Consider the following 24,216-nt stretch of genomic DNA (forward strand, 5'->3'; position numbering starts at 1 on the left):
AGAAGCTTGGGATTCCACACCTTTTCCTGTAGCCTTGCTACGAGTTTCTGAGCTTAAGCTTGCAAGTATTGTTGAAATAACCGTCTAAGTGTTTAAGCCCTGCATTACATTTCTGTGTAGAACTAAATCTCACCGACGGCACCTACGAGCTGCATCTTGTGCTAGAAGACGAAGCAGTAGTGTAACGACTCAGGTTCATCAGCCGAGATAATCCTAAGACAAGTTTCCTAATCTGCCGTCTCCATCAGCCGACCCCTGACACCCAGCTTAACCGCCGGTTCCCCTCTAAGTCTCAAAAAAAATGGTGTTCCTCCAAATCTTGGAGTTGTGGGAGAACCAGAGACTGAGTGGTGGACCCACAACCAGATCCCCCGGTTCTCTCGAGTCAAACGTGCCAGAGCAGCGTGCGCCCCGCTTCAGAGCTTCCCCGTCGCGTGGCTCAACTTCTCCGACGCGCGCCAACTCGCCCAGTCGCCGACCGCGACAGGATAGATCAGCACGCCTCCCTCCCAATCGCGCGCGGAAGCCCCTGCAACCCTTTCTGCCTCGCCTCATCTCGCTCGCACCCTCGCCGGCCACGCCAAGATGCCCTGTCGCCACCGTGGCAGAGGTTTTACCGCTGCCGCGCCAGACCGCCTCGCATCCCGCACCCATCACCTCGCCCGGATTCCCGGCCACGCGTCCCGATGTCTTCCGGCTTTCCCGCATCTCCACAGTCACGCCGCCCACGAGCGCGCTCCACGATGATGCCGCCCTCGCCAACCACGACTCCGGCAGAGACAACTCCTTTTTCCGCCACACCAGTGATGTGCCCCGGCAAGCCGCTGTTTTGCGCTCGCTCGTGCCGCCGCTCGCCCTGTCACCTCGCCTGTTGCGACCTCGCTTGCAGTGCCTTCCTTCTTGTCACACGCCAGTCAAGTCGCCACCCACAATCCGCTGCTTGACGAAACCAGACCCTGCTCGCCTCCGCCAACTCTAAATCCCGGCAAAACGGCGCCTGCGCCGGCTTTGTCTCCAGTGCCCAATGACCAAAGACCCTGTCCCCGAAGCTCTGCTCCGCCGCCCATTGCCGCTCAATCGCCGCCAAGGCAGAGCACTCCATCCTTTTCTTCCCGATCTTCACGCTGCTCAAACTCTCTCTCTCTCTCTCTCTCTCTCTCTCTCTCTCTCTCTCTTCCGCGCAGCTATAAAAAGGAGTATCAAAGCCCCTACCAGAGTTTCCTTCGCCATCACTATTTTGCCGCACCATACTCTGCTCGCCCTTGAGCACTGCCGCTTGAGCTCTTGAGAAGTTCCCCTCTCCGCTCAAACCCGCTTCTCCCCAACCCACCAGCCGTCTGTTCCTCCGCACGGTGCTAGAGCTTGCTTGTTGTCCACAACAAGCACCGTCGTCGTTGGAGCACCGTCGAACCTCGCCGCCGCCCCAGCCTTAGCGCCTTAGTCCTTCCGCCCCAGTCTGTTCCTTCCTGACCCCAAAACTTCACCAGTAGACCTAAAGGTAAGCTGCTGACCCCTTCCCGGTTCGCCCGACCCCTTTTTCCGTCTCGCCCGACCCTGTCTGTTTCGTCGATCCTTATCCGCCTCGCCCGAGGGCTCGGCTGTATCATTTCTTTGACCCGAGGGTATCTGTGTAAAATTTCGAGGACTTCTCTGTGTTAAGTTTGAGGACCCCGGTACAGTTATTCCTTAAGTTTAAGGGTCAGATCATAAGTTTCTCCCCATCCAACCCTTTTATCCTATTCTCCACCAACTGAAGTTGGACTCCCCCACCTTTCCGGTAGCTTTGCTACAAGTCCTGGGCTAAAGCTTGCAAGTGTTGTTGAAATAACCGTCTAAGTGCTAACTCCTGCATTTGCATTCGTGTAGAGCTACATCTCGCCGATGGCACCTACGAACTGCATCCGGCGCCAGAAGATGGAGCAGTAGCTGAGCCGCCGATCGCAAGAGCTGAAGCGGAACCCGTCGAGGACCAGTTTGCCTCCACCCCGCTTGAAGGCAAGCCCTGGAGCATGAACCCAACTTTCTAAACTTGCACATGCCTTCCTTCTTATGAATGTGCATTTACGTTATAGGAGTTGTTTGAAACCATAGATGCATGAACTAGTTCCCTTGATCTAAACACTAGTTTGATGAGTCCGAGTAGTTGCAATGCTTAATAGGACTCGGTAAAAGTCGAGTGATTTCCTGTCACTCGCGAGTTATAGGAGTTGGTTGTTCTCCTTCTGGCTACAACTATAAGGACGATGGACGGGGCAGGGTTGGGTGAACTCTTTTGGTGGTCGGCTGATTACCCCGTCTGTTTACTTGAATCTGTTAAGGCCTGACAGTGGGGGTGTTCGTGATCAAGTGTTTGAAAGTACTAATCTCATACCCATTATGGGATGGGGAAGTTTAGTACCTGATTGAACCTGGACGTGAGCGGTTCGATCCACTGTCTCTGGAATGGAGTTCCCCTGCGGCCGCATGTGGTGGCAAGTGTGGTCACGGAACGGCAGAGGCCGGGTCTGTGAAACCTTGCACCAAGGGAAGTGAGCCCGACACGGGTCAAGGAATTAATAGGGACGGCCGACACAGGAAGCGACCCTCGGTGGTGCGCGGATGTCGTGAGGTTAGGTTTGCCATGCATGGTTAAGGAACTCGAATCGATTCGTCTGCCTCTCACAGTTTGAGACTGCTTGATCACTATGCTACACTGAGTAAAGAAAGAATCTAATGATGACATGGACTTGATGTTGAGCTTATACACATAATGTTTGGATCTATGCTTGTTTAGTATAAGTTGCCAATGTAGACTGGTTAATGAACTTAGAATCTGAGATAAAATCTTGAAAGTAAGGACCTAACATAGTTGCTTTTAGCAAACAAAACACCTCAGCCAAAGAGCCTCGCATGTCTAGAAGTGGTGGAGTAGTTTACCCACTGGTCGGTTAAGTCTTGTTGAGCTTAGAAGCTCAGCCTTGTTTGTGGCATCTCTTTTCAGGTGAAGTTGAAACTTCCAAGCTTGTTGCTGTTGGCACTTGGCCGCCCCAGCTTCCTCCTGGGTGGATGGTTGAGTGGGATCCTTCCTCGGACGGCGTGGAGTGGAATCACTGATATCCTGTTTGGCCTCACCAGGGACATCCGACCCCGGCGCTAGCTTCCGCTATGTTTTGTCTTATTTTTGAACCTTGTAAAACTCTGATTTCAAACCACTGTGTAATGAATTGTTGAACTAATTATTTGATCTGTTGTATTCTCTAGAATCGCTCACCTTCGTGTGAGCTATGCTAACTCGGTCCTGTTTAAGTGGTTAAATCGGATGAAATCCGACGGATCGTCGAGTTAACTTGGTTAAAGCATGGGATTCGCGTGTTAGGTGACTTAACCGTGCTTTAGCTAAGTTAATCCAAGGTGTTCCGCCACAAGTAGCCGAGCTACCGACTGCAGGAGCCGAAGCAGAACATGCCGAAGACCCGTTCGCTTCCACCCCGCTCGAAGGCAAGCCCCGGAGCATAACCCAACTTTTCTAAACTTGCCCATGCCTTCTTTTGTATGTATGTGCATTTACGTTATAGGAGTTGTTTGAAGCCTTAGATGCATGACATAGTTCTCTTGATCTGAACACTAGCATGGTAAGTCCGAGTAGTTGCGATGCTTAATAGGACTCGGTAAAAGTCGAGTGATTTCCTATCACTCGCGAGCTATAGGAGTTGTTTGTTCTCCTTCTGGTTACAACTATAAGGACGGTGGACGGGGCAGGGCCTTGTGAACTCTTTTGGTGGTCGGTGGTTTGCTCCGTCTGTCTACTTGAATTTGGATTAAGGTCCAGATGTGATAATGTTCGTGATCAAGTGTTTGAAAGTACTAATCTCATACCTAGTATGGGATGGGGAAGCCTAGTACCTGATTGAACCTGGACGTGAGCGGTTCGATCCACTGTCTCTGGAACGGAGCTTTCCTATGGGCGCATGTGGTGGCAAGTGTGGTCACAGAACGGCAGAGGCCGGGTCTGTGGAACATTGCACCAAGGGAAGTGGGCCCGACACGGGTCAGGGGATCGATGGGGACGGCCGACACAGGAAGCGACCCTCGGTGGTGCGCGGATGTCGTGAGATTAGGTTCGCCATGCATGGTTAAGAAACTCGAATCGATTCGTCTGCCTCTCACAGTTTGAGACTGCTTGATTGCTATGCTACACTGAGTAAAGATGGAACATGATGATGATATGAACTTGATACTTGTTTGATATATATATTGTTGTTTGGAAACTATGTTTGTTAGCATAAGTGCCAATGTAGACCGGTTAACAAACTTAGAATCGGAGCTAAAATATTGAAAGTAAGGACCTACTATAGTCGCTTTTGGCAAAACAAACCTCTCAGCCAAAGAGCCTTGCATGTCTCGAAGTTGGTGGAGTAGTTTTCCAACCGGTCGGTTAAGTCTTAGTTTTCCAACCGGTCGGTTAAGTCTTGTTGAGCTTAGTAGCTCAGCCTTGCTTGTGGCATCTCTTTCAAGTGAAGTTGAAGCTTCTGAGTGTGCTGCTGTTGGCACTTGGCCTCCCCAGCTTTCTCCTGGGTGGACGGTCAAGTGGGATCCCTCCTCGGACGGCGAGGAAAGGGATCACTGATGTCCTGATCGGCCTCATCAGGGACATCCGACCCGGCGCTAGCTTCTGCGATTTATGTTTCCGCTGCTTTTGAACCTTGTTGAAACTCTGATTTTCGAACCAGTATTGTAATAAAATTTATACTTGTTTAAGTGGATGATCTGTTGTATTCTCTGGAAGCACTCACCTTCGTGTGGGCTATGCTAACTCAGTCCTGTAAAGTGGTTTTATCGGATGAAATCCGATGGATCGTCGAATTAACTTGATTAAAGCGTATGATCGCATGTTAGGCGACTTAAATGTGCTTTAGCTAAGTTAATCCGAGGTGTTCCGCCACACACCATGAGCCCGCCCGTACACCAATCCGACCCGGGGAATACTGGATCCACCCTCAGGGACGGTGGATCTACGCGTCCTGGGCGGAGATGTGCCACCACGAGAAGGCTGGCCACCATAGCACAAGGAGCAGGAAACATGGGGAGGGATGGAAGGAGGAGGAAGAGAGCCCTGCCGCCGCCCTCCTCGAGCCCGTGCGGACTTCCGGCGGAGCTCTCTGGCGAGGCGGCGATGACGAGGGCAGGATGTGGAGGGAGGAGCCTGGCGAGCGGCGGCGGCGGGATTCTGCCCGTGTCGCCTGTAGGGGCGACACGAGGGAAGGGAGAAGGTTAGGGGGAATGCCTTTACTTACTGTGGTGCGCCTTTAAGAAACCTGATAAAAAAGGCCGGCTCAGCCCAACCCGAGCCCAACAAGCTAAGCCCGATCCAACATTTATTTAGGGCCAACATGAGGTGATTTTTGCGAAAAAAATCAGGCCATCCTGAATAATAAAATGGCTTATATTTGCGCTAGAAAATGATCGGCGACCAGCTTGAAATAGGTCTGATTTTGTTAGCCCAACTGAGTTAATGGGTGGGCTTGGCATATTTTAGACGTAGTTCGCTCAGGTCTACTTTAAGTGCATGCACTTTTGGTATATTCTGAAAATGATATATGTGAAATGGGTGAATTGTCATAACTCGTAAAAATACTTAGACATATAGAAGGGAATTGTTAACTTGGTTCTAAGAAGAGTTGTTAGTATATGGCCTTCTCAAAATATGGAACATACTCCCTCCGTCATGAAATATAAGGTATTTTGGTTTGTCCTAAGTCAAACTAGTCTAAATTTGACCAACTTTATCGAGAAGAGTATTAACACTTAACATATCAACTAAGTAAATTATGCAAATATGATTCATCGTGAATCTAATTATGCGAATAATATGGCCATTTTCTATAAAATTGATTAAATTTGGAATAATTTGACTTAGGATAAATCAAAATATCTTATATTTCAGAACGGAGAGAGTAGCATCATGCCCCGATTGAAGTGTTGTTGAAAATCATGAAAGTTATTTAAATGTGTAGTTTAATGTTTGATTTTTTGGCACGTCCATAGTTTATTCATAGACGTACTGCCTCAAGTCGACATTAAAAACTTATCTAGATCTAGATTAATTTATGAAAAATAACAAATTTTGAGTGCATTTGCATTATAGGGCACTTAGAGACCGAGCGCTTGCTCAGGTGGTTGCTCACACGATGGTCGAGCAGCCCGTCCAAGTTCGATTCCCACGAATCGAAACTTGGACATCTCATCAGGATTTATCCTCAAAATAAAATCTACAACCTCTCTCACATGGAGTCACAAAGGAGATGTGAAAGGCTGTTTAGAATACTCATTACTTAAAATGTTGTTTAAAGGATGTTTGGGAGATGGGGGGCTAAACTTTAGCCCTTGTCACGTCGGATATTCGAACACTAATTAGGAGTATAGGCTTAATAGATTTGTCTCGCGATTTAGCCTAGAGGTTCTGCTATTAGTTTTGTAATTAGCCTATATTTAATTTTTCTAATTAGCATCCGAATATCCGAGGTGACAGGGCTAAAGTTTAGCCCCTGGTATCAAACGTACCTTGAACTATCCGTTGCGCAAAATGTCATTTTCTTGGGGAGGAGAGAATTTTTCCAAACACGTCGATTTCCTAAAATTCTTGGGGTTTGAATTCGGCCACACACCACACTTGTTACTCCCTGGATCAAGCCGTTGGACGGAGGCTCAGAGCCCCTTCAATCCCGATCCGCGATGATAACCCACCGTCCCTCCGCGATGATAACCAACCATCCCCACGCGCGCCGGCTTCTCCCTCCGCCTCCGCGATGATAACCCACCATCCCTCCCTGCTCCGGCCACCCATCCTCACCTCCCGTGTCGGGGTCCTCGGCCGGCGCCTAACACCCCACGCCTTCCTCTCCGCCACCGTCGCCTCGGCTCGGCCTTCTACGCCGCCCCTCCGCCTGCGGCCTGTGCGCGCCGCCGCCTTTGGAGCCTCGCAGGTAACACCCAAACCGAAACCCCCCGCGCCTCGGGTTCTCTGCTACTTCTCGGGGCCATGCTTCGATAGGGTTGTAAATGCCTACTTTCTTCGCAGGTTGGTGGCGATGGAGGCAAAGGCGCGGTGCCGCCTCCCGCGCTGGGGGCCGTGCTGCTCGGCTTCGCGCGTAGCAACTTCCTCCCCCTTGGTGAGTTCTCGCTTCTTCGCGATCCCAGCTGTTGCTTAACGATGGGCAGTTTTGGACTGCGCTTTGCGTATGTGTATACAATGAGATGCCTGTCTTAGGTGTCCAGTTTTGAGACTCCAGTACTTCACGACTCAATTTAGGTACAATTGACAATAAGTCAATACAATTAACTAACTCCAACTCGCAATTCGCAAATAGCTTTGCTAGCATATCATCCTGAAATTTTACTACAAAATAGAAACATGGAGCACGAGCGATACACAGGTTTGTTAATCAAATGCAGAAAGTTTTGGAGTAAATTGAGTACATTCTGCTGTTTAAACATAATAAAGTGGCTGTATATGGATTTTTTCCATAATTCGGTTGCATGATGTTGCTGTATAGGTGACAAAAGCATGCTAATGTCTCTGCTCTTGAGCTTACGTGGTCTGATTTGTGTCTTTCTCATTGCTAAGCTCTCGTTGCTGGGGTCATATTGGGTCTCCTAAATCCTACTCTTGGATGCCTTGCTCACAAATGCTCCCTGTCGAAGTACAGCACCTTTGGGATATTCTTGATCTCAGGTTCTGTTTCTTAACCTATTTGTGTGAATCCTTGTGCTAAACTGCTAATAGTTCTGTATGTTAATAGCTTCCTCTTGGTTATATAGGACTGACCCTGCGAACCGAGGAGCTTGGTGCAGCATTAGAAGCTTGGCCTGCTGGACTATATGGAATAGTATGATCTCATGTTTATTCTGTGTTTGTCGGAGTTGATCTCATGTTTATATATTTTCTAGCTGCATATCTTTGTAATAATAAGAAGAAAGAAATGGCTAGATACCCTTACAAACACATCCCCCACATACCAAGAGTTTACTAAATTATATTCACGCCTGTGATTATATATCAAAGAAACGTCCTCAACCTAGACATCTAACCTCCCATTGGCACTAGAACAGTCAGGAAGGGAAGACCCTGAGCCCCAGCCATACACCACCGCTGCAGTTCCTCAGTAACCAACAACAACGCTCCAGCAACACTTAGAGTAGCACCGTCAAATGGGTTCTAATATTATTATGTGGCAACAAAACTGTAAATATGTTTAAAAAAGGGTTCTTACCCCCCAACATTAGGAACCAAGATATAGTTCCATATGAATTTCATGCCATCGATTGTTGTTCGAGATGCCAGATCCCATACTTCTATTGGGCATTCAAGCACCCTCAATAAGTTTGCTAATTTCTTCTGTTATTGTATATAATTGCAGGGCTCTATTTTGCTGATTACACCATTTCTTGCTCAGTTTATTATGCAAGTTCAGCTCTTACCTCGTGAATTTATCACCGGTAAATAGGTTCAAGTACATATCTAATTTTCTTAATGGATTTTCTGTTCTCATGTATTTACATCCTTTGTGCTCCTTACAGCTTGTATGTTTGAAATTAACAATTTTTTTGCTAGGTATGTTTGATTTTAACTAATTAACAATAACAATGCATCTTGCAGGGTTAGCTATGTTTTGCTGCATGCCAACAACATTATCAAGTGGAGTCACACTAACACAGGTACTACTTGTTTACATTTATCTACTAACATCTAATACTGCACATACTTCTCATATAGCTGGACTAGCATTACAATCTAATAATTTTTTTTAGTACTGCGCAGATTGTTGGCGGTAACTCTGCACTTGCTCTTGCAATGACAGTTGTATCGAATTTACTTGGCATTATCACTGTAAGAAAAGTTTTCCTATAATTTTTTCTTGATGGTCAAATGGCATGAGTGATTGGGCTAACCAACCTTATACGAAATACAAGCTTAGCTTGGTTTCTTCCAAAGTCACTGAATGTAAAATGCTGATGGATACATATCAAGATATTACTTTTCTTAGCGGAATGTGATAGAAATTGTGTGGTTCTTTACTTCTTTTATATGCATGTAAAGTGAATATAAATGGACATGATACTATGATAGTTACTAATATAATCCACCAGTCTTAAAATGTGTGAACAAACTGGTAAACTAAAATGCACATTAGAAAATGCAATGAACCTCTTCAGTTAATCTTGGGATGGACTGTTCCTGGTGCTTAGTTGTATTCATCTGAGTTTAGACTGGTTAGTATCATTAGCCCTCCTCATTTCTGCGGTAGTCAAATAATGTTAATAAGTCAACCCTGAATCCACGACCAAGATTAAATGCCTAAGATAATGAGCCACCTATATTTCTATGTAGTATGTACAGTAACTTTTTGAAAGGCGAAAACTGTTCCTATTATATGCAATCTGGTGATTCTTCTTCATGATCATGGAATTAGGTACCTCTTTCTCTAGCAAAGTTCATTGGCGCTGGAGCTGGGTTGTCTTTGCCTACTGAGCAACTATTCAGAAGTCTTGTCACCCGCCTTCTAATCCCTCTGATTATAGGCAAGGTATGTGGTTATTTATATCTTTGTACTCCACACATACCTAACTGATTCATATCAATACGATAGGATTGCACCCATTAATATTTAGACCTTTCAGTTTAATATTTTGAAGTGAAAACCAGCAGGGCTCATTCTGAGTCTCATGTAACTTCCTTTCATGATGAATTATCTGGTAAACAGGATTTGTTTGGTATAAGTTTAGGAGCACATTTTTTATGAGGTCTGCATCTTCTTTTAGTAGAATGTGTATCAATCATGAGTCATCTGACTTGAATATGCAAAGCATAACCAGAACGGCCTTTCAGATTCGAACTGGCCTTTTAGATTTTAACTCTGTATTGTAGGTTCTTTATCATGGGTTTCTTTTTTACTTTCCTCTCTGTTTTGCAAACGAGAAATGATTAAATTTACCATGTCTTCCTATGTTTTTGTTAATACTATAGTGCAAGCCTAAAATAACTGGAGCATCCTGGAGACACTTATGATGGTTTGTTCTTTGTCAGGTTGCTCGAGAAACCGTAAAAGGTGTGCAGACTTTAATATCTTCCTTTATTTGACAGTCACTCCAGGTTATGAATGTTAATTCACAATTTTAATTTTTGTATCCCTTTATGTAGGTATTGCTGATTTTGTTGATAGAAATAAACAAGGCTTTTCTGTTGCAAGTGCTGTTCTTCTCAGCCTAGTATGTATCAAATTCTTAAATATTTGGCAAGTACATTTGATTATCTTATTGAGCTGCTCTGTCCTGTACAAGTAGGTAAAACACTGCTTGTAGTAATAGTAACTTTGAACTTACAGAAAAAAAAATGTTGATATATGCATTGGTTGATTCAGGTGCTGCATTCATTATGCTGCTTCAGTAGAAAATGTTGGTTGTAGTCAGGCTAATTCATAATGAGTGAAAACTATTTCCTTTTGGATGTATCAGTAAGATCTGGATCCCTTGATTAGTCCTTCAGCATGTCATGCTGTTGGGTCCATATGTAGTGGTTCCAAGCCAGCCAATCCTTTTGGGCAAAGCGGGGACAGAGGGCATCTGAATTGCTATGCATGCCTAGACCTATCCTGCATGAAGTCGAGCACAGCGAGTATTTGTGTGAATGAGTCTATTTCACCCCCTCAAGTATCAGGTTTGTCTACCTACCTCCCTGATATATGAAACCAGGTATGGCACCCCTCAAAATATTTAAAACAGTCTAAATAGCCCCTCGAGGTGGTTTGCAATCGGTTTTGTTTACGTGGCGCGAGTCACATGGGTGCTGACATGGCTGTGACTCAGCATATCAGGTTGATCCCTCTCACTCCATCTCTATTACACTCTGGGCCTACATGTCATATGTCTCACCCTCTTTCAAGCATCTCCATTCCTCCCAAGCGACAGCAACAGAACATGAGTGCTTGTGTGTCCTCCGCCGTGCACCTCACCTAGTTGCCATGCTCACCAGCTCCGCAGCTCTGGCTAATGTCCTGTAACCCCTCCTCTCTCTCCCAAAAAAACAACAGCCAAACCACCACTGCCGAAATCACACATCTTTAAATCCTTGATTAAGAGTATCAAAGGATTATCCATCAAGAAAATGGATACCATTAGGCCATTCTGTAGTCTCGCAATACATGCTGCAGACCAACACGCATGCTGCACTGCTGCAGAATTGAATAGGGGAAAATACTGCTGCCGCCACAGGAGCAAAAGGTATGGGAGAGAGAAGGATTGTTTGGATAATGCTCAGCGGTCGGCCAAAAACAGTTTTCTCTTCTGATTCCCATCGTGTTCCTCAGGACATGAGCAAGCTCAGTTCATCACTTTGTCTATGATCTCCTGGACGCAGCTAAGTGCAGCGATGACAAGCAGGCATATCGGCACCCATACCTCGCCATGCACTAGATCTGTTCCCGGTGCTGCTGCCTGATCTATGCGTCCTCATCCCGCTGCTTGCATAAGCTGCATCGACAGTGAGTGCATGGCCTGCCACGGCCGCTATCCCCTGCTTGCTGACCGAAAGAGGAGCTGCTTGGTGCCTTGGTTCACACGCACCTGACAACCTGCAGCCTGTGTAGTGTTGCCTGATCCATGTATGGCTGATGGCCTCACCGGCAACATGGTGTCAGCAGCAGCACTTGACTGAGTGTGAAATGAAGAATGAAGAAAGATATGACAGATGGTGCCAAAGTGTCAGGGACAGAAGAAGAGAGGCTGTCTGACATGACGAATTGTAACCACATCACTGGGCATGTAATTGGTCATGTTGGCGAAACCATCTACAAAACCAGTCTGCGGGGTTATTTAAACGGTATTGAAAATCTTAGGGTGTTGATCCCTAAGTAGATGAACCTCGATACTTGAAGGGGTAATTCAAATTTATTCCTATTTGGGCTCCGTGTTGATCCCATCATATAACAATAAAATGATAAGAACAAACTTTCAATTTCAAATAGAGAAACTGAGAATGTTTTAGTGTTACATGGGACAAAGATTTCTGGAGTTCCTCTTTAGTTTATGTTGCTCTTTTAGTTTCACATCTGTGATCTTTGGAGTTCAGTTCTAAAATATTTCATTTGACAATTGACAGGTCCCATGGATTCAAGTAAGTAGATCAAGATCACTAATCTTATCTGTTCAAGTAAAAGCTTTAGCTGCCGCTATTACTATTGGAGTGTACGTTTACCATCTGATCTCGTCATAATGGAAATGTTTGTAAATCTATGTGGATATGGGATCAAATGCTTGAGGGACGATGGAGCTTAAATCCTTATTTTTCTTGTTGATCAATAGTTATGCTTTTGCTATGGTTCACCTTGAAGTTTTACATCACAAGTGTTGTGCTTGAACAGTTGAACTGCTATGCTTCGTAATTATGTATCAAATTATTATTGTTATTACAACTTCACACGAGACCCTGTCTGAATATAAATATATGTTCTAAATTTGCTTAGGGAATCAACTTTCACCTGACATTCAGTATGATGTATCAATACACATATATTGCTGATTTCAAATTATAGCCAAAGTTTGTTTTGACAATGTGTTCACCTTTACTGATAGGCACACTTGCAAAGTTGCTGATCCAGCTGGGAGTTTGATATATCAAACCACGTATTCTTAGTCAGTGTCATATTAAAGTAGTGGTACATATAACTTTATTCTGTCGTTGCTGTGTTGTTTTGGGTTTCACACTAGATTGTGACACTTGCTACTCAGATTCCAGAGCCATACAGGGCTTTGTTTGGATACTTTATAATCCCCTGTAATCCATACATATTAGGAGGGATTGGCAGTGAAATTGGTTTATTTTCCACTCCAATCCATATTTATTGAGGGGGAGTGGGTTTTATTCAAACAAAGCCTAAGTAACTAAAAATCAAGTTGAGTCAATACTCTCAGTCCCCCGCCAAACAAAAAAAAGGAATGAATACATGGAGATTACCCTGCTTCAGTGGTTTTTAACTGAAGTTTTTTTATTTACCTTTTCTTGCTTGTCGATGGTACTGCATAGCCTTCTTTTTCTTACCTCCAATATAAACTGCTGCTTACTTTTGCTGTCACTTCAGCTATACCTCAACATCTAACAGGAGCACATTTCTTGTCACAGGCTTCTACATTTCGCTCTGTTGGCTTTCAATGCCGTGATGTTGCAGATCTTGTCACGTCTTGAACAGAAAGGGGAGCCAGTCTTTGCTAAAAAAGAGTACGCACGAGCTGTCATTTTGGTGGCCAGTCAGGTCAGTCTTTATCATTACTAAAAGAAACAGAAAGCCTGTAAATGAAACTAATCAAACTCCTGGTGGTGACCATATGGTTGCCTGTCTGGGATGTTCGCGGACCAAAGTGTTGGCAAATGGCAACTGTTATTATCATGCCCTAGATTGCAGTGTTGTGGTGTAAAGTGGGTGGTCTAGAGGGGCCTTCTAACAAATTGAACTTCACACAGAATCCAGACTATTAAAACTACCTTTTGTTTCTTAACTTATCCAAACTCTAAAATTCCTAACTTAATGGGCAAGACATAGCACATAGCATGATCAAGCAGCAAGCCCTTGGCAAGTGTGGGTGGGTAGGCTTTTGTCAGCTGGGCTTGTCTATGTTGCTTTTTGAAGGGGAAAAAGTAGGGGTGAGGTATTGATGATTAATAACTGATTAGTGTCACACTTTTATTGCAAATAAACACATGATTTCATATTTTGTTACAATGAGCACACAATTGCATGCTATTTGAAACAAATCGGAAATATGCCTATATGAAAAAAGAGGAACAGGAAAAATACTTGCTACGTGGACGAGCTAGTGTTGACAGAAACTGGCCTAGTTGGGTAGTTGACATGTTTCCTGTAAATTTTGCTGCGTGCTTCTGTCCATTATTGGGCCAGTTATGGCAATAATGTCTATTGGCATATAGCTGTAACTGGATTAGAAGCATCTTGGAAAACCTGCTTGGAGTGAACACGTTTGAAATGAAGTTATTCCAAAACACCAATAGCTAAAGATGAGATTATTCTGTTCTTGTGACATCAAAATATTTTAACCGGCTTTCTCCTGTAGAAAACACTGCCAGTGTTGATTGCTGTGGTTGATCAGCTTGGAGGAGCCCTGGGGGAATCCGCATTTCTGGTCATCCCTTGTATTGCTGCACACATTAACCAGGTTCGAATTGCAAACACAGTATTGTTTTTTTTTCACTTGCATTCTCTTAGGAGTCATTTCTGATGTCCAAAACACTCTGCAGATCATTATCGATTCTATCATAGTAAATTGGTGGCGCCAGAGGGATCAACAGTTTGCTAATGCAAAGTAACTTCAGAATTCAATTTTGGCATGTAAAACAGAGAATTAATCAGAAATTCGATGTTTATCAAGTGACACCAATGCAAATGACGTTACATATTCAGTCATTTGGATTGGACGCAGTCATATTGAGATTATTTTACACAGAAATGCTTTCTTGCCTGAAGGAATGACATTATTCTTGCCTCCATGATCTTCAGATTTCTCGCACATGATTTCGAAAGTCATGATGATATTACTGAGGAACGTCTTTATTAGAGCATTTTTGCTTCTCACCTTGGGCAGTTAGCAATAATCTTTCTATGGACGTCCGCGATTTTGGATAGTTGAATTACAAATGAAAACGTTGATTGTACTTGTCCTCCAGGAAGTTCAATACAGGAAGAATTGCTAACTGCATAGTTGATTTTGTGGAGGCATGCGTTTCAATTTCATCGCATCCTTATGAAAACCGACCTTACTAACTTCTATTTTTCTCATCACCCTCCGAGTGGCCTTTGATGCTCACTCCACCATGCTAACGTTTTCTTTTTGTAGATAACCTTCCAGAGTGTTATTGCTGGCATTGCATAGACAATGCTGATTAATGCGGTTTTATTGGAATCTGGGAGCCATGACAACTACGGCTGGCCTGTAGAACGGTAATGCTGTTGTGCTTAGAAGGTGACTCGAGCAGATTACAACGGGCTGGTACTCTCTCTTGCAGACTCACGCTTACGTTGCATCTAACCTGCTATTCACTATCACTATCTTCTTCAGTTCATCAAACACCATTTCATTTCAGAGTGCAGTCTTCTATGCGTGCGGTGATCATAGCATAACGCTGATCCTACTGCCCCCTGTACAAGCTCGGGACCAATTGAAATTGAAACCGGCAATCTTGATGGACAGTTTCCATGTCCCTGTTTTTCTGGTCCTACACACCATCAAGCTACATTGGCTCCAGTGCGGCAGTGCCCCCTCTCTTTCGTCGGGCAAAAGGCTTAGGCCGCTGCTGCTTTTGACAAGCTGTGCGGTGTCCTGATTGTTCACCTGGCGTACGTACCATGAGGGACACGGGTCGTGGACGGGACGAGTGCGCTGGTGCGGTGGACACGGACGGATCCGTGGGGCACGCGCCGGGGAGCCGACATCTATGTGCCGCTCTGCTCCAGGCCCTGTTGGAGGAGAAAAAAGGCTCCGGTGCTGGTACTTCCTCCGCAGGGCAACTTGGTACAATTGACACATGGGCTTGTACACACATATGATCATCTCCAAGCTCGTACTGCTGCGTCCTGTGCCGACAGCTGTTCCCCACCTACCCCTCCTCCTGTGCAGACAAAAGTGTTAACTGGAGCAGCGTGCATGGCATATTCTAGGATGATGCATGGCTGATTGCTTGGCTACCATGTCAGCATCTGACGGTCGGCACTGTCGACTGAGTCACTGAGTAGAAGGCCTGTGCTTGGGCAACAGGAATACATCAAGCTGATTCAGCTCGGACTCTGAGAGCAGAGTTCCTTTGCAGTGCCGGAAGCGTATCCACTGGAGTGGCTGGGAGATAACTTTGAGCTCCCGTTCGTGCATCGGAGACGGACGCACGCATGCACCGGGAGGGAGTCCAAGACGTCTGCAGCTGCAATTGACAACGGGTTCCTGGCCTACCTAACTTAAGAACACAGAGAAACACAAAAGGGGAGCAAGCGGATCGCATCCACCTCGTACACACTGATCCGTGTAGATAATTCATGGATCTGCATGTGGCGTGCCCCCGATGCCCTCCCTCCTCGATCGAGGGCCGGCCGATGAGATGATGGGGGGAGGCCGCCGAGACGCCCCCCGGCGTCGACACGTCGGCAGGCTACCGGGTTTCGCGTCTGAGGGATGCCCTGTGCAAGGACCAACTTACGCTATCAAATCCGTCCCATTTGTCCCGCCATGTTTGTTTGGCGGCCAACTTGGCTCCCATCGTCGCTCTGTGCACGCTTCCTCGCCTGCAATGCTCTGTACTTTCCGGTACACACGCCCTCCTGGAGGAAGGTGAGTGCTCTGATACGTCGCCTGCCTCCAGCTTGACCATTTTTTCTTCTTCCTTTTTTTTAAGCTCATTTACTGCTTGTGTTACAGTAGCTGTAGCTCTGCGTTTAACGATTGGATTACCCTTTCTAGGCCATGCTTGCTTCACTTTTACTCTGTGATGCCCTGGCACTGGAACGGCTTCTCATCTATCAGCCTATCACCATACGAAGAGGATTTGACTGAATTTTATAGACACTGATTACCGGCAATGAAGAGACCGGGCTCAGGTACGGTATTACTGCAACACGCATTTTGTACTTGGGATTTGACGCATGGCTTAGTGTACTTTACTGATATTCTGAATTTTGAGTGTGACTGTAGTATCCGTACCTATTTTGATCTATTGCTGCATTAGATCTTGCGTGCCACAGTTTTTTAAAAGATTTTTTGGAACAGAACAATAGACTAGTGGTGGGAAGGGTGTGTAGCCTTCCTGTCCACCTGAGTTGGCACGGGTGTCAATCTCAACCCAGTGGCCAGTCTCAATCCATTGAGGGAGTGACCAACTCGCAGGGCAGGCTCGGTTGCTAATATCTTTCTTCCTTCTACTCCCTCCGTCCCAAATTGTAGGTCGATTTAATTTTTTAGGTTCATAGATATTTGTATGCACATAAATATAGTGTATATCTAGATGTATACAAACATATATAAATCTAGAAAAATCAAAACGATCTACAATTTTTTTTTCCGCAAGAACGACCTACAAATTGAAACACAGGGAGTAGTAAACAGCTCGTATTACTGGCCCCGGTTGCTACCATCAATTGATAACTAAGCACTTCTAAATTCTGAAAGAAGAGTGCAGTAGTTGCTTGAGCTTGCCATACAATTCATACTGTAGCCTATGAATTGCTTTTATTCATATGTGAAAAAAGGTCATCTAATTAATATGAATTATTTTCTCGCTTTTCTTTAAAAGAACAACTGAAAAGAGTCATTGACGTGACCCATATCGAGTCTAACATATGCCAAAGCCAAACTGCCGGCTTCTGAGCTAATATCTTGAAACGAATATTTGTTCACAGACATATTCAGAAAAATGCGCTTGTGATCCTAATGGCCGGACGGCATTATAGGTATACATGCTACTGATGTAGCACTGCAAGATCGTGTATATAAAACGACTGAAATGATGTAAAAAAGGAGGTCTAGAATAGATGCTGCCTTCTTGTTTTCAGCTCCATATATTGCACCCCAAGCTGTTGATAGGATTAGCGATATGGCCGGTGAGGGCAACACCAAGGTGTATTTATAAACAGATGTATATATATATGTTCACGTCTTGTCACTGAAAAGTGAGATAAAGAGCATAGGAAAAAGTAAACACGATGGCATTACAAAAACAAGCAGCAAACTGTAGTGACAGGATCAAACAAAGTACACTGCAAGCACCAGTGAGGAGCCATATGACAGAATAGTAGGCCAAGGGAATACAAGAGTCATGGCCGTTGCTTTAATTTTCTTCCCTCCCCCTCCACCACTCGACACGTACTCCTACATAGCCATTGCTTGAGCTCTCACACTGTTCCCAGTCAACATTGCAACCCTCCCAATCATATTGTCACCTTCACAAATCAACTAGAATGTGCAGCAAGTACTGGTAGTAGGTTGTAGCTGCTAGCTCATGCTGTCACAAGCAAGCAGCTAATTAGCTACCCTTTCTTATTTGAACAAACATGCATTAAGAGAAAAAGGAAGAAAAAAAGCCTGGCCAGCTAATTTCACTGATTAATGGTAGGTTCGTCTGTCCATGCAAGATCAGGTACGTAGGGTCGTTGGTTGGTCTGGCTTCGTACGTTCAGCTTTAGTTTTGGTCAGCGGCTAGCGCCGGCGGGCGGCGGTCTCGCGCTGCGCGTTGAAGTAGACGGCGGCGACGGGGAGACCGAGGTCGTTCTCCTCCGCGAATTGGCGGGTGCTGAAGCGGTCCCTCGACGACGGCGGGCTCACTGCCTGCCGGCGGCTCTGCCGGAACAGCACGAATATGAACCTGTGGATGCCAATGTTAGGCCTTGGGTTCTCGTAGCTCACTAGCTCCCTCCCTGCATGTATGCATGGCAAGCTTCAGAAGCAGAACAAATAGAGAGAGGAGTAAAGAGAAGACAAGCAACTGCTGATTAATCTGTAGACATCGACCCTTTTTAGCCATTTATTTGGCCCTGCGCCTCTGTACTCTAGGTACCCACTCCCTTCAAAACTAGCAAGAACAAAAGCAACATGTACAAGAAAAAGACTTACCAAAAGAAGCATCGGTAGTCCCAGGAATATCAGTAACAATCCTGCCAAGGTGTGGTCCAATAAAGAAAACACCTGATTAGCTACATATATTATTCTATATGTAAATAATGGCCTAGAAATTGAGATCATGCATGCTACTCCTAACGCTTGCCTGTGTAAAATATGTGCATGCCCTAACCTTGCTGAACACTAATCATGGCCTAATCAAGGTACACACTACCAAGTTGCATGGATGCCTTCTTAGTTTTACTAGCTAGGCGCTAATACTATAGTTACTTTATTTTGCCTGGCTAGCTTGTATATATCGGTTAAATTACCAGTGAAGGTGCTCCCTCAGGTATGGATCACTAGGTCCTGGCACATCTGGGTCAGTCATAACCTGAAGAAGCACAGCAGTTAGCACACGGACATGTTGTACCTTCTATTTAAGAGATAAGCATGCATGTATCTAGGGACTTAAGTCCGCGCACCAATGTGAAGAAGGACCTGAGGTCGCCCCCTTGGACCTCAACACGCGGCTTGTTGGCGACCACCGAGGGGAAGAACTCGTGTCCATTGAAGACCTGCTTGTTGGAGTTGTAGGTGACCATCATCTTGACGGTGGGGTTGAAATGATCCAGCACCTCACCAATCACCTTCCCCACAATGAGAGGCTCCAACACCCTTGACATGTCTAGGACTCTAGACCTTCAATCTGAGCTGAAAATTGCGATGGTCAGTAGGTGTTGTTTTGCGCTTCCTAGATGGTGATGTGCAGGTTCTTGTGTGTGTTTGTGTGTTGCTGAGAGAGCAGGCCTCGTGTGTCTATTTATAGATGTGAAGAGACGAGCCTTATCTATCTGGCTGGCCAGCCATATTCTGAGCTGAGTGTGACGGATCATATATTACACATTTCAAACAGAAGTTCTGAAAAAGTTCAGGTTGGAGCATCTCTATCATCACGTACGGTGGCTATCAGATTAACATGTTAGATTGCTAGTCCCATGGTCATTTTCCTTCAGGTGTGGATTATAGAATAGGGGCACTTGCGGCACAAAAGTTCCTTATTATCCAATATATTACACATGTATCTTAAAGATATTTATTCTCTGCAGAAGATTTATGGGAATTCAAGCCGAATAATTAATTATATGCTAGAATCCACATTTGGCAGAAAAAGAAAAGGCTCTTTAGGTCCATATTATAGTCTCCCAAGTTGACTCAAATCGACTGCACAAGTCCCTGAAATATCCGATGAGAACCTTTGAAATGTATATAGTCCGTACAATTTCATATGCATTGCATACTTTGTTTATGGAGGTGAAATGTATTTACAGATTCATCTATCACTGCTGGGGAAAGTATTTTCAGTACCGGTTCCTAACCCCCATTTAGTACCAGTTGTGCAACCGGTATTACTACTTCGGTACTAAAGAGGGGAGCCTTTAGTACCGGGTCAAATAACCGATACTAAAGGGCATTAAAAAAATAAAAAAAGAAATCTGTCGACCGGAGCCTCGGCCGCACCCGCCGCTATCCGCCTGAGCGCCGGAGCCCCGGCCGCACCCTTCCACCATCCGTCCGAGCGCCGGAGCCCCAGCCGCACAACACCTGAGCCCCACACCAGAGAGGGGGGGAGGGAGGCGGCGTACTTACGCTGCTCAGCCACCGCCGCTGGTTGCTGCCGTCGCCGCTCCTCAGCTCGCTGGTTGCCACCGCCGTCGCCGGATCTGAGGGAGAGGTGGCTGCTACTCCAAGATCCACACGCTCCTTGCTCCGCCACGCTTGCCGCCGCTCAGCGGCGCTCTGTCAACGCGCCGCCGCCTCGTTGCACCCTCCCTTCTTGCCCCGCCACCGCTCCTCGCCACATGTAAGAGGTGAGGGCGAGCGGAGGGGGGAGGAGAGGGGCAGCGACGAGAGGGGCGCCGAGGGGATCGATCTGTGTGGGGGGAGAGAGTGAGGGGATTCGGCTGGGGAGAGGGAGGGGATTCGGTTAGGGAGAAGAAGAGAGAGAGGCGCGGGTGAGAGGCCGGATGAGGGGGACGAGCGGATAAGTACGTGTGGGGAGGGGGTGAGCGTGGGGTGAGAGAGAGAAGGGGGGCTGACGCGGGAGGGGAGGTACCCTTTGTACCAGGTGAAGCCTCTACCCATTACTAAAGGGGGTCACGGGGGCTCCTCGGGGACTAGCCGTTAGGCCCGATACTAATGCTCACATTAGTACCGAGCTAAAATGCAGCCGGTACTGAGCCTCGAGACGGATGCTGAGTTTTCCGGTGTATGCGTACCTTGCAAAACTTTAAGTTGATTGACATACTAATGGGGCATTTGGATGCTGGGTGCTAAATTTTAGCAGTGTCACATCGGATGTTCGGATGCTAATTAGGAGGACTAAACATGAGCTAATTATAAAACTAATTGCAGAACCCTATGCTAATTCGCGAGACGAATCTATTAAGCCTACTTAATCCATCATTAGCAAATGGTTACTGTAGCACTACATTATCAAATTACGGACTAATTAGGCTTAATAGATTCGTCTCGCGAATTAGACTCCATCTGTGCAATTAGTTTTTTAATTAGCCTATATTTAATACTCCTAATTAGTATCAAACATCCAATATGACAGGTGCTAAACTTTAGCACGAGGTATCCAAACCAGGTGTAAGTACTAAGGATCCATCTCATCACATGTTTATGTTTATGTTTTTGGCACAAAATTGGAACCATGCATTTATATGTGTTCAAATTCGCGGAACTGATTAAGAACATGCTTAGTAGAGTGCCAAAGAATCTTCACTAAAACGTGAGCTTCATTTTTTTCCTTCAGAAAACCTTGAGACTTAATGTGTGGTGGTGAATGTACCGACCATGTCAAAGATGGCAGCTTAATTATGCTAATTCTTTTGGTTGTGTCTTTTGCCCATCCTTTTCTAAAGAAGCACATAACATTAATGTGAATTCGCCCCATCGATTATCCCTTTGTTTACATGTATTTTATTTTGCGTTGAAACGCGGTATTCAATTTTACTTTTTGCAGCTGGAGTGAGCTTGGGTATTCTCAAAGCTGCTGCGCAGCACCACCTACAGGTGTATCTTTTTCTCTTGAGGTAAAAAGCGAGGCACGCTGAATCACCACCCTGCTGAGCTATGGGCAGCAAAAGAACATGCCCTAAACAGCATTGCACTCGCGCGAGCTTGCCACTCCTGGTGATTATTCCTGCCAGGCAGGTGCATAAACTAAGCTCAAGTGGGCGAGGCCTCGCTCCACTACTTCACAAAGTGGCCCTGTGGCAAAGTGCTCTGATCGCAACACTTCTTTTGAGGGAAAAGGAGATCCTCAAATTGTGAACTCTTCATTAGGCAAAGGTTAGTGCTCATGTTTCCATAAATAGTGGAGCCATCTACAAGTTCGCGCATGTTTGTTTTTGGCGTATTCTAATATCCATCTCTGCCATTCACATACATTTGCTTGCATTGCATGCTTACTTGCTACTAATATGCAAGATGGAGTTTGATGGCGGTGGTTCATTCACTTTTGTCTTCTCTCCTCTCAAAGAAATTAAGTGGCAACATATGGACTAAACCATCGCTAAACAAACTGAAATGAATGTTTATTCTGCAATAAACTCCCAGCCGATTCTGCCCTGAACAGATCGGCATATCTCAACCATCTTTCTAGAAAATAAAACACTTAACAACAGAACACCACCCACAATAATCTAGTATCCTTTTTATGTATCGAAGGCCTTTCTATTGCACGCAATTTTCACCACCACTTTTGGTTGCCATGCCCATCCTTTTGGTTTCCACTAAGTGAGTTTCCCTCTCACTGCCTTGATGGTGCCAAGTTTCACGGTAAGTGGCACCCAAGGAAGTCGAAAAGGTTTGATGGTGCAGAGGCAGCAGGCTGGTCATGGCAGTGGACTGCAACTCGTGCTGTAAATGAATTCGTTGAGCAAAGCAGTGGGGCCGAGACCTTACCACAGTATAGGCCAAGCACAGGCAAATAAGTGTAGAGGGCTAGAGGCTGGTTCGCACCATGGCACAAGCCAAGCTCCAAGCCTAATGGTACAGCGAGAAGTTACCTGTTTGCTGATCCATTTATGTGGTAAAGGTTTAGTCTGACGTTGCTCAGTCAGCTTACACTTTTGGACTAGCAAGCAAGGACACGATCCATCATCAGATCTAAGTGTTCTAGTTGGTTTGTGACGAGGTAATAAATTAGTAGCTAGTAGGTGAAAACAAGTGGAAAAGTTTTGTTGCCTATAAGGAGTCAGTAGATTCAATTGACAGTGCTTTACGGACACCTATGCAAGATGTTGAAATTCACGCGCCCCGCAAAGCGTCAAACTGGAAGATGCTAAATGCAAAATGCTTTATCATTTCTGGCACATGCTAGCTCTGGGGAATGTTCTGTGTTCTCAAATGGAAAAGAGCAAAGCTGATTTGCAGGGGAAGAAACAAAGCCATTCCTTAAAGCAAAAGGCTAAATTCTTAAACTGTCGTCACCAAGTTATCTTAATGATCTAGAAGATGTATCTATGACGCGTAGATCATCTATGTGCAAATATGTCTGGTTTGCAGAATGTGCTCTGTTCAAAGTTTGGGAAAAAAAGGGGGGAGGTAAAATGGCGCGAAGATCCTTGTTTTTCATTCTTCTTCTGGTTGCTTTATTGGCAGAAGCTCTGTTGTGGCGTTACATCTGCAATACGTATGTAATCATTCAATTCTCCGTGAAATTTTGTCAGGTTGTAGAACGTAACGCTTTTCAGAATTGGAAAAAAGGAGAAACTGGTGGGAAGAGCTCATTTGGCGTTCCTGTTGTGGGCGTTGCAGTTGCGCAAAAAAGAATGTGTCGATCTAGTCATATGCCAGCACACAGATATCAGGTATTACTTCCTGATCCCATTTTCTATATTTCGATGATGGCACTTGTACTACGTATTAGTTTTTGGTGTGCATGCCATTGTTTCAAACACAGGTTGTGTTAATAGGACACCTATGCCTAATTCCTCTCTGAAAACGCTATAGAACACCTGCTAGTATAGGGCTTAGAAGTTAAGAAAATCTCCAGTGGTAGCGGCTGGAAATATAACCAGGGTTCGTACATGGATGTTTATTCTGAAATCTTGTCTGTTTCAAGGTCTTTAGGTTTAGGATACCTCTAGCATGCAGGCAGCAGGCTATAGGATGCCTAGATCAACGCTGCTTTACGTGTACGACCGTAACTCGGTCAACGACTGGGTTGTGTGTATAGCAATTTCCTTCATAGATGGCTTTGTGCCATTACTAAGAGCATATACGTCTGCCTTATTATAAATTGCTTGTCCTTCAACCAAATATTCTACCAAGTACCATTTATTTATGCCTAAACGGAGAGCGTGGACCACACTACCTATTATGAGCTTTACAAATGTTTTATTTGCCACCGGTTATCTTATTGTCATGTTTAGGAGAAGGGAGTGGTCTTTTTTTGCTTAATCGTTTATCGAAAAAAAAATCAGCACATTCATCAGACTGGCGGTGATTTGGGTTCCATAGATATGCTTAGGTTTGTTTTCAGCATCCTGCCTGCATACTGGGCTCTTCTCGGCCAGTTAA

General features: G+C 45.3%; 2 protein-coding genes across 5 annotated transcripts; one reads left to right on the forward strand and one right to left on the reverse strand.

The window, feature by feature from the left end:
• The first annotated feature begins 6,694 nt into the window (after nt 1-6,694).
• On the forward strand, nt 6,695-14,533 carry LOC117852740 (probable sodium/metabolite cotransporter BASS4, chloroplastic). Of its 4 annotated transcripts, XM_034734966.2 has the most exons (14): nt 6,706-6,962; nt 7,058-7,148; nt 7,604-7,711; nt 7,798-7,865; nt 8,397-8,475; nt 8,636-8,694; nt 8,798-8,866; nt 9,450-9,563; nt 10,064-10,085; nt 10,178-10,245; nt 12,134-12,219; nt 13,154-13,283; nt 14,101-14,202; nt 14,285-14,533. In XM_034734966.2, exons 1-14 carry the CDS (start codon nt 6,786-6,788, stop codon nt 14,351-14,353), a joined length of 1,242 nt encoding a protein of 413 aa, XP_034590857.1. In that variant the 5' UTR covers nt 6,706-6,785; the 3' UTR covers nt 14,354-14,533. The 4 variants fall into 4 exon arrangements, with proteins under 4 accessions (XP_034590881.1, XP_034590867.1, XP_034590872.1 ...); XM_034734976.2 differs by lacking the exons at nt 14,101-14,202; nt 14,285-14,533 and having other exon boundaries at nt 6,698-6,962; nt 12,134-12,148; XM_034734990.2 differs by lacking the exons at nt 10,178-10,245; nt 14,101-14,202; nt 14,285-14,533 and having other exon boundaries at nt 6,695-6,962; nt 12,134-12,148.
• A 3,178-nt stretch (nt 14,534-17,711) lies between these two features.
• LOC117852758 (protein SELF-PRUNING) lies at nt 17,712-19,431 on the reverse strand. Its single transcript, XM_034735002.2, has 4 exons — nt 19,107-19,431; nt 18,954-19,015; nt 18,637-18,677; nt 17,712-18,440 (listed from the first exon to the last, which is right to left on the reverse strand). Exons 1-4 carry the CDS (start codon nt 19,305-19,307, stop codon nt 18,223-18,225), a joined length of 522 nt encoding a protein of 173 aa, XP_034590893.1. The 5' UTR covers nt 19,308-19,431; the 3' UTR covers nt 17,712-18,222.
• Between the last annotated feature and the right edge of the window lie 4,785 nt (nt 19,432-24,216).

The sequence above is a fragment of the Setaria viridis genome, chromosome 1 (assembly GCF_005286985.2).
Source record: "Setaria viridis chromosome 1, Setaria_viridis_v4.0, whole genome shotgun sequence".
NCBI lineage: Eukaryota > Viridiplantae > Streptophyta > Magnoliopsida > Poales > Poaceae > Setaria > Setaria viridis.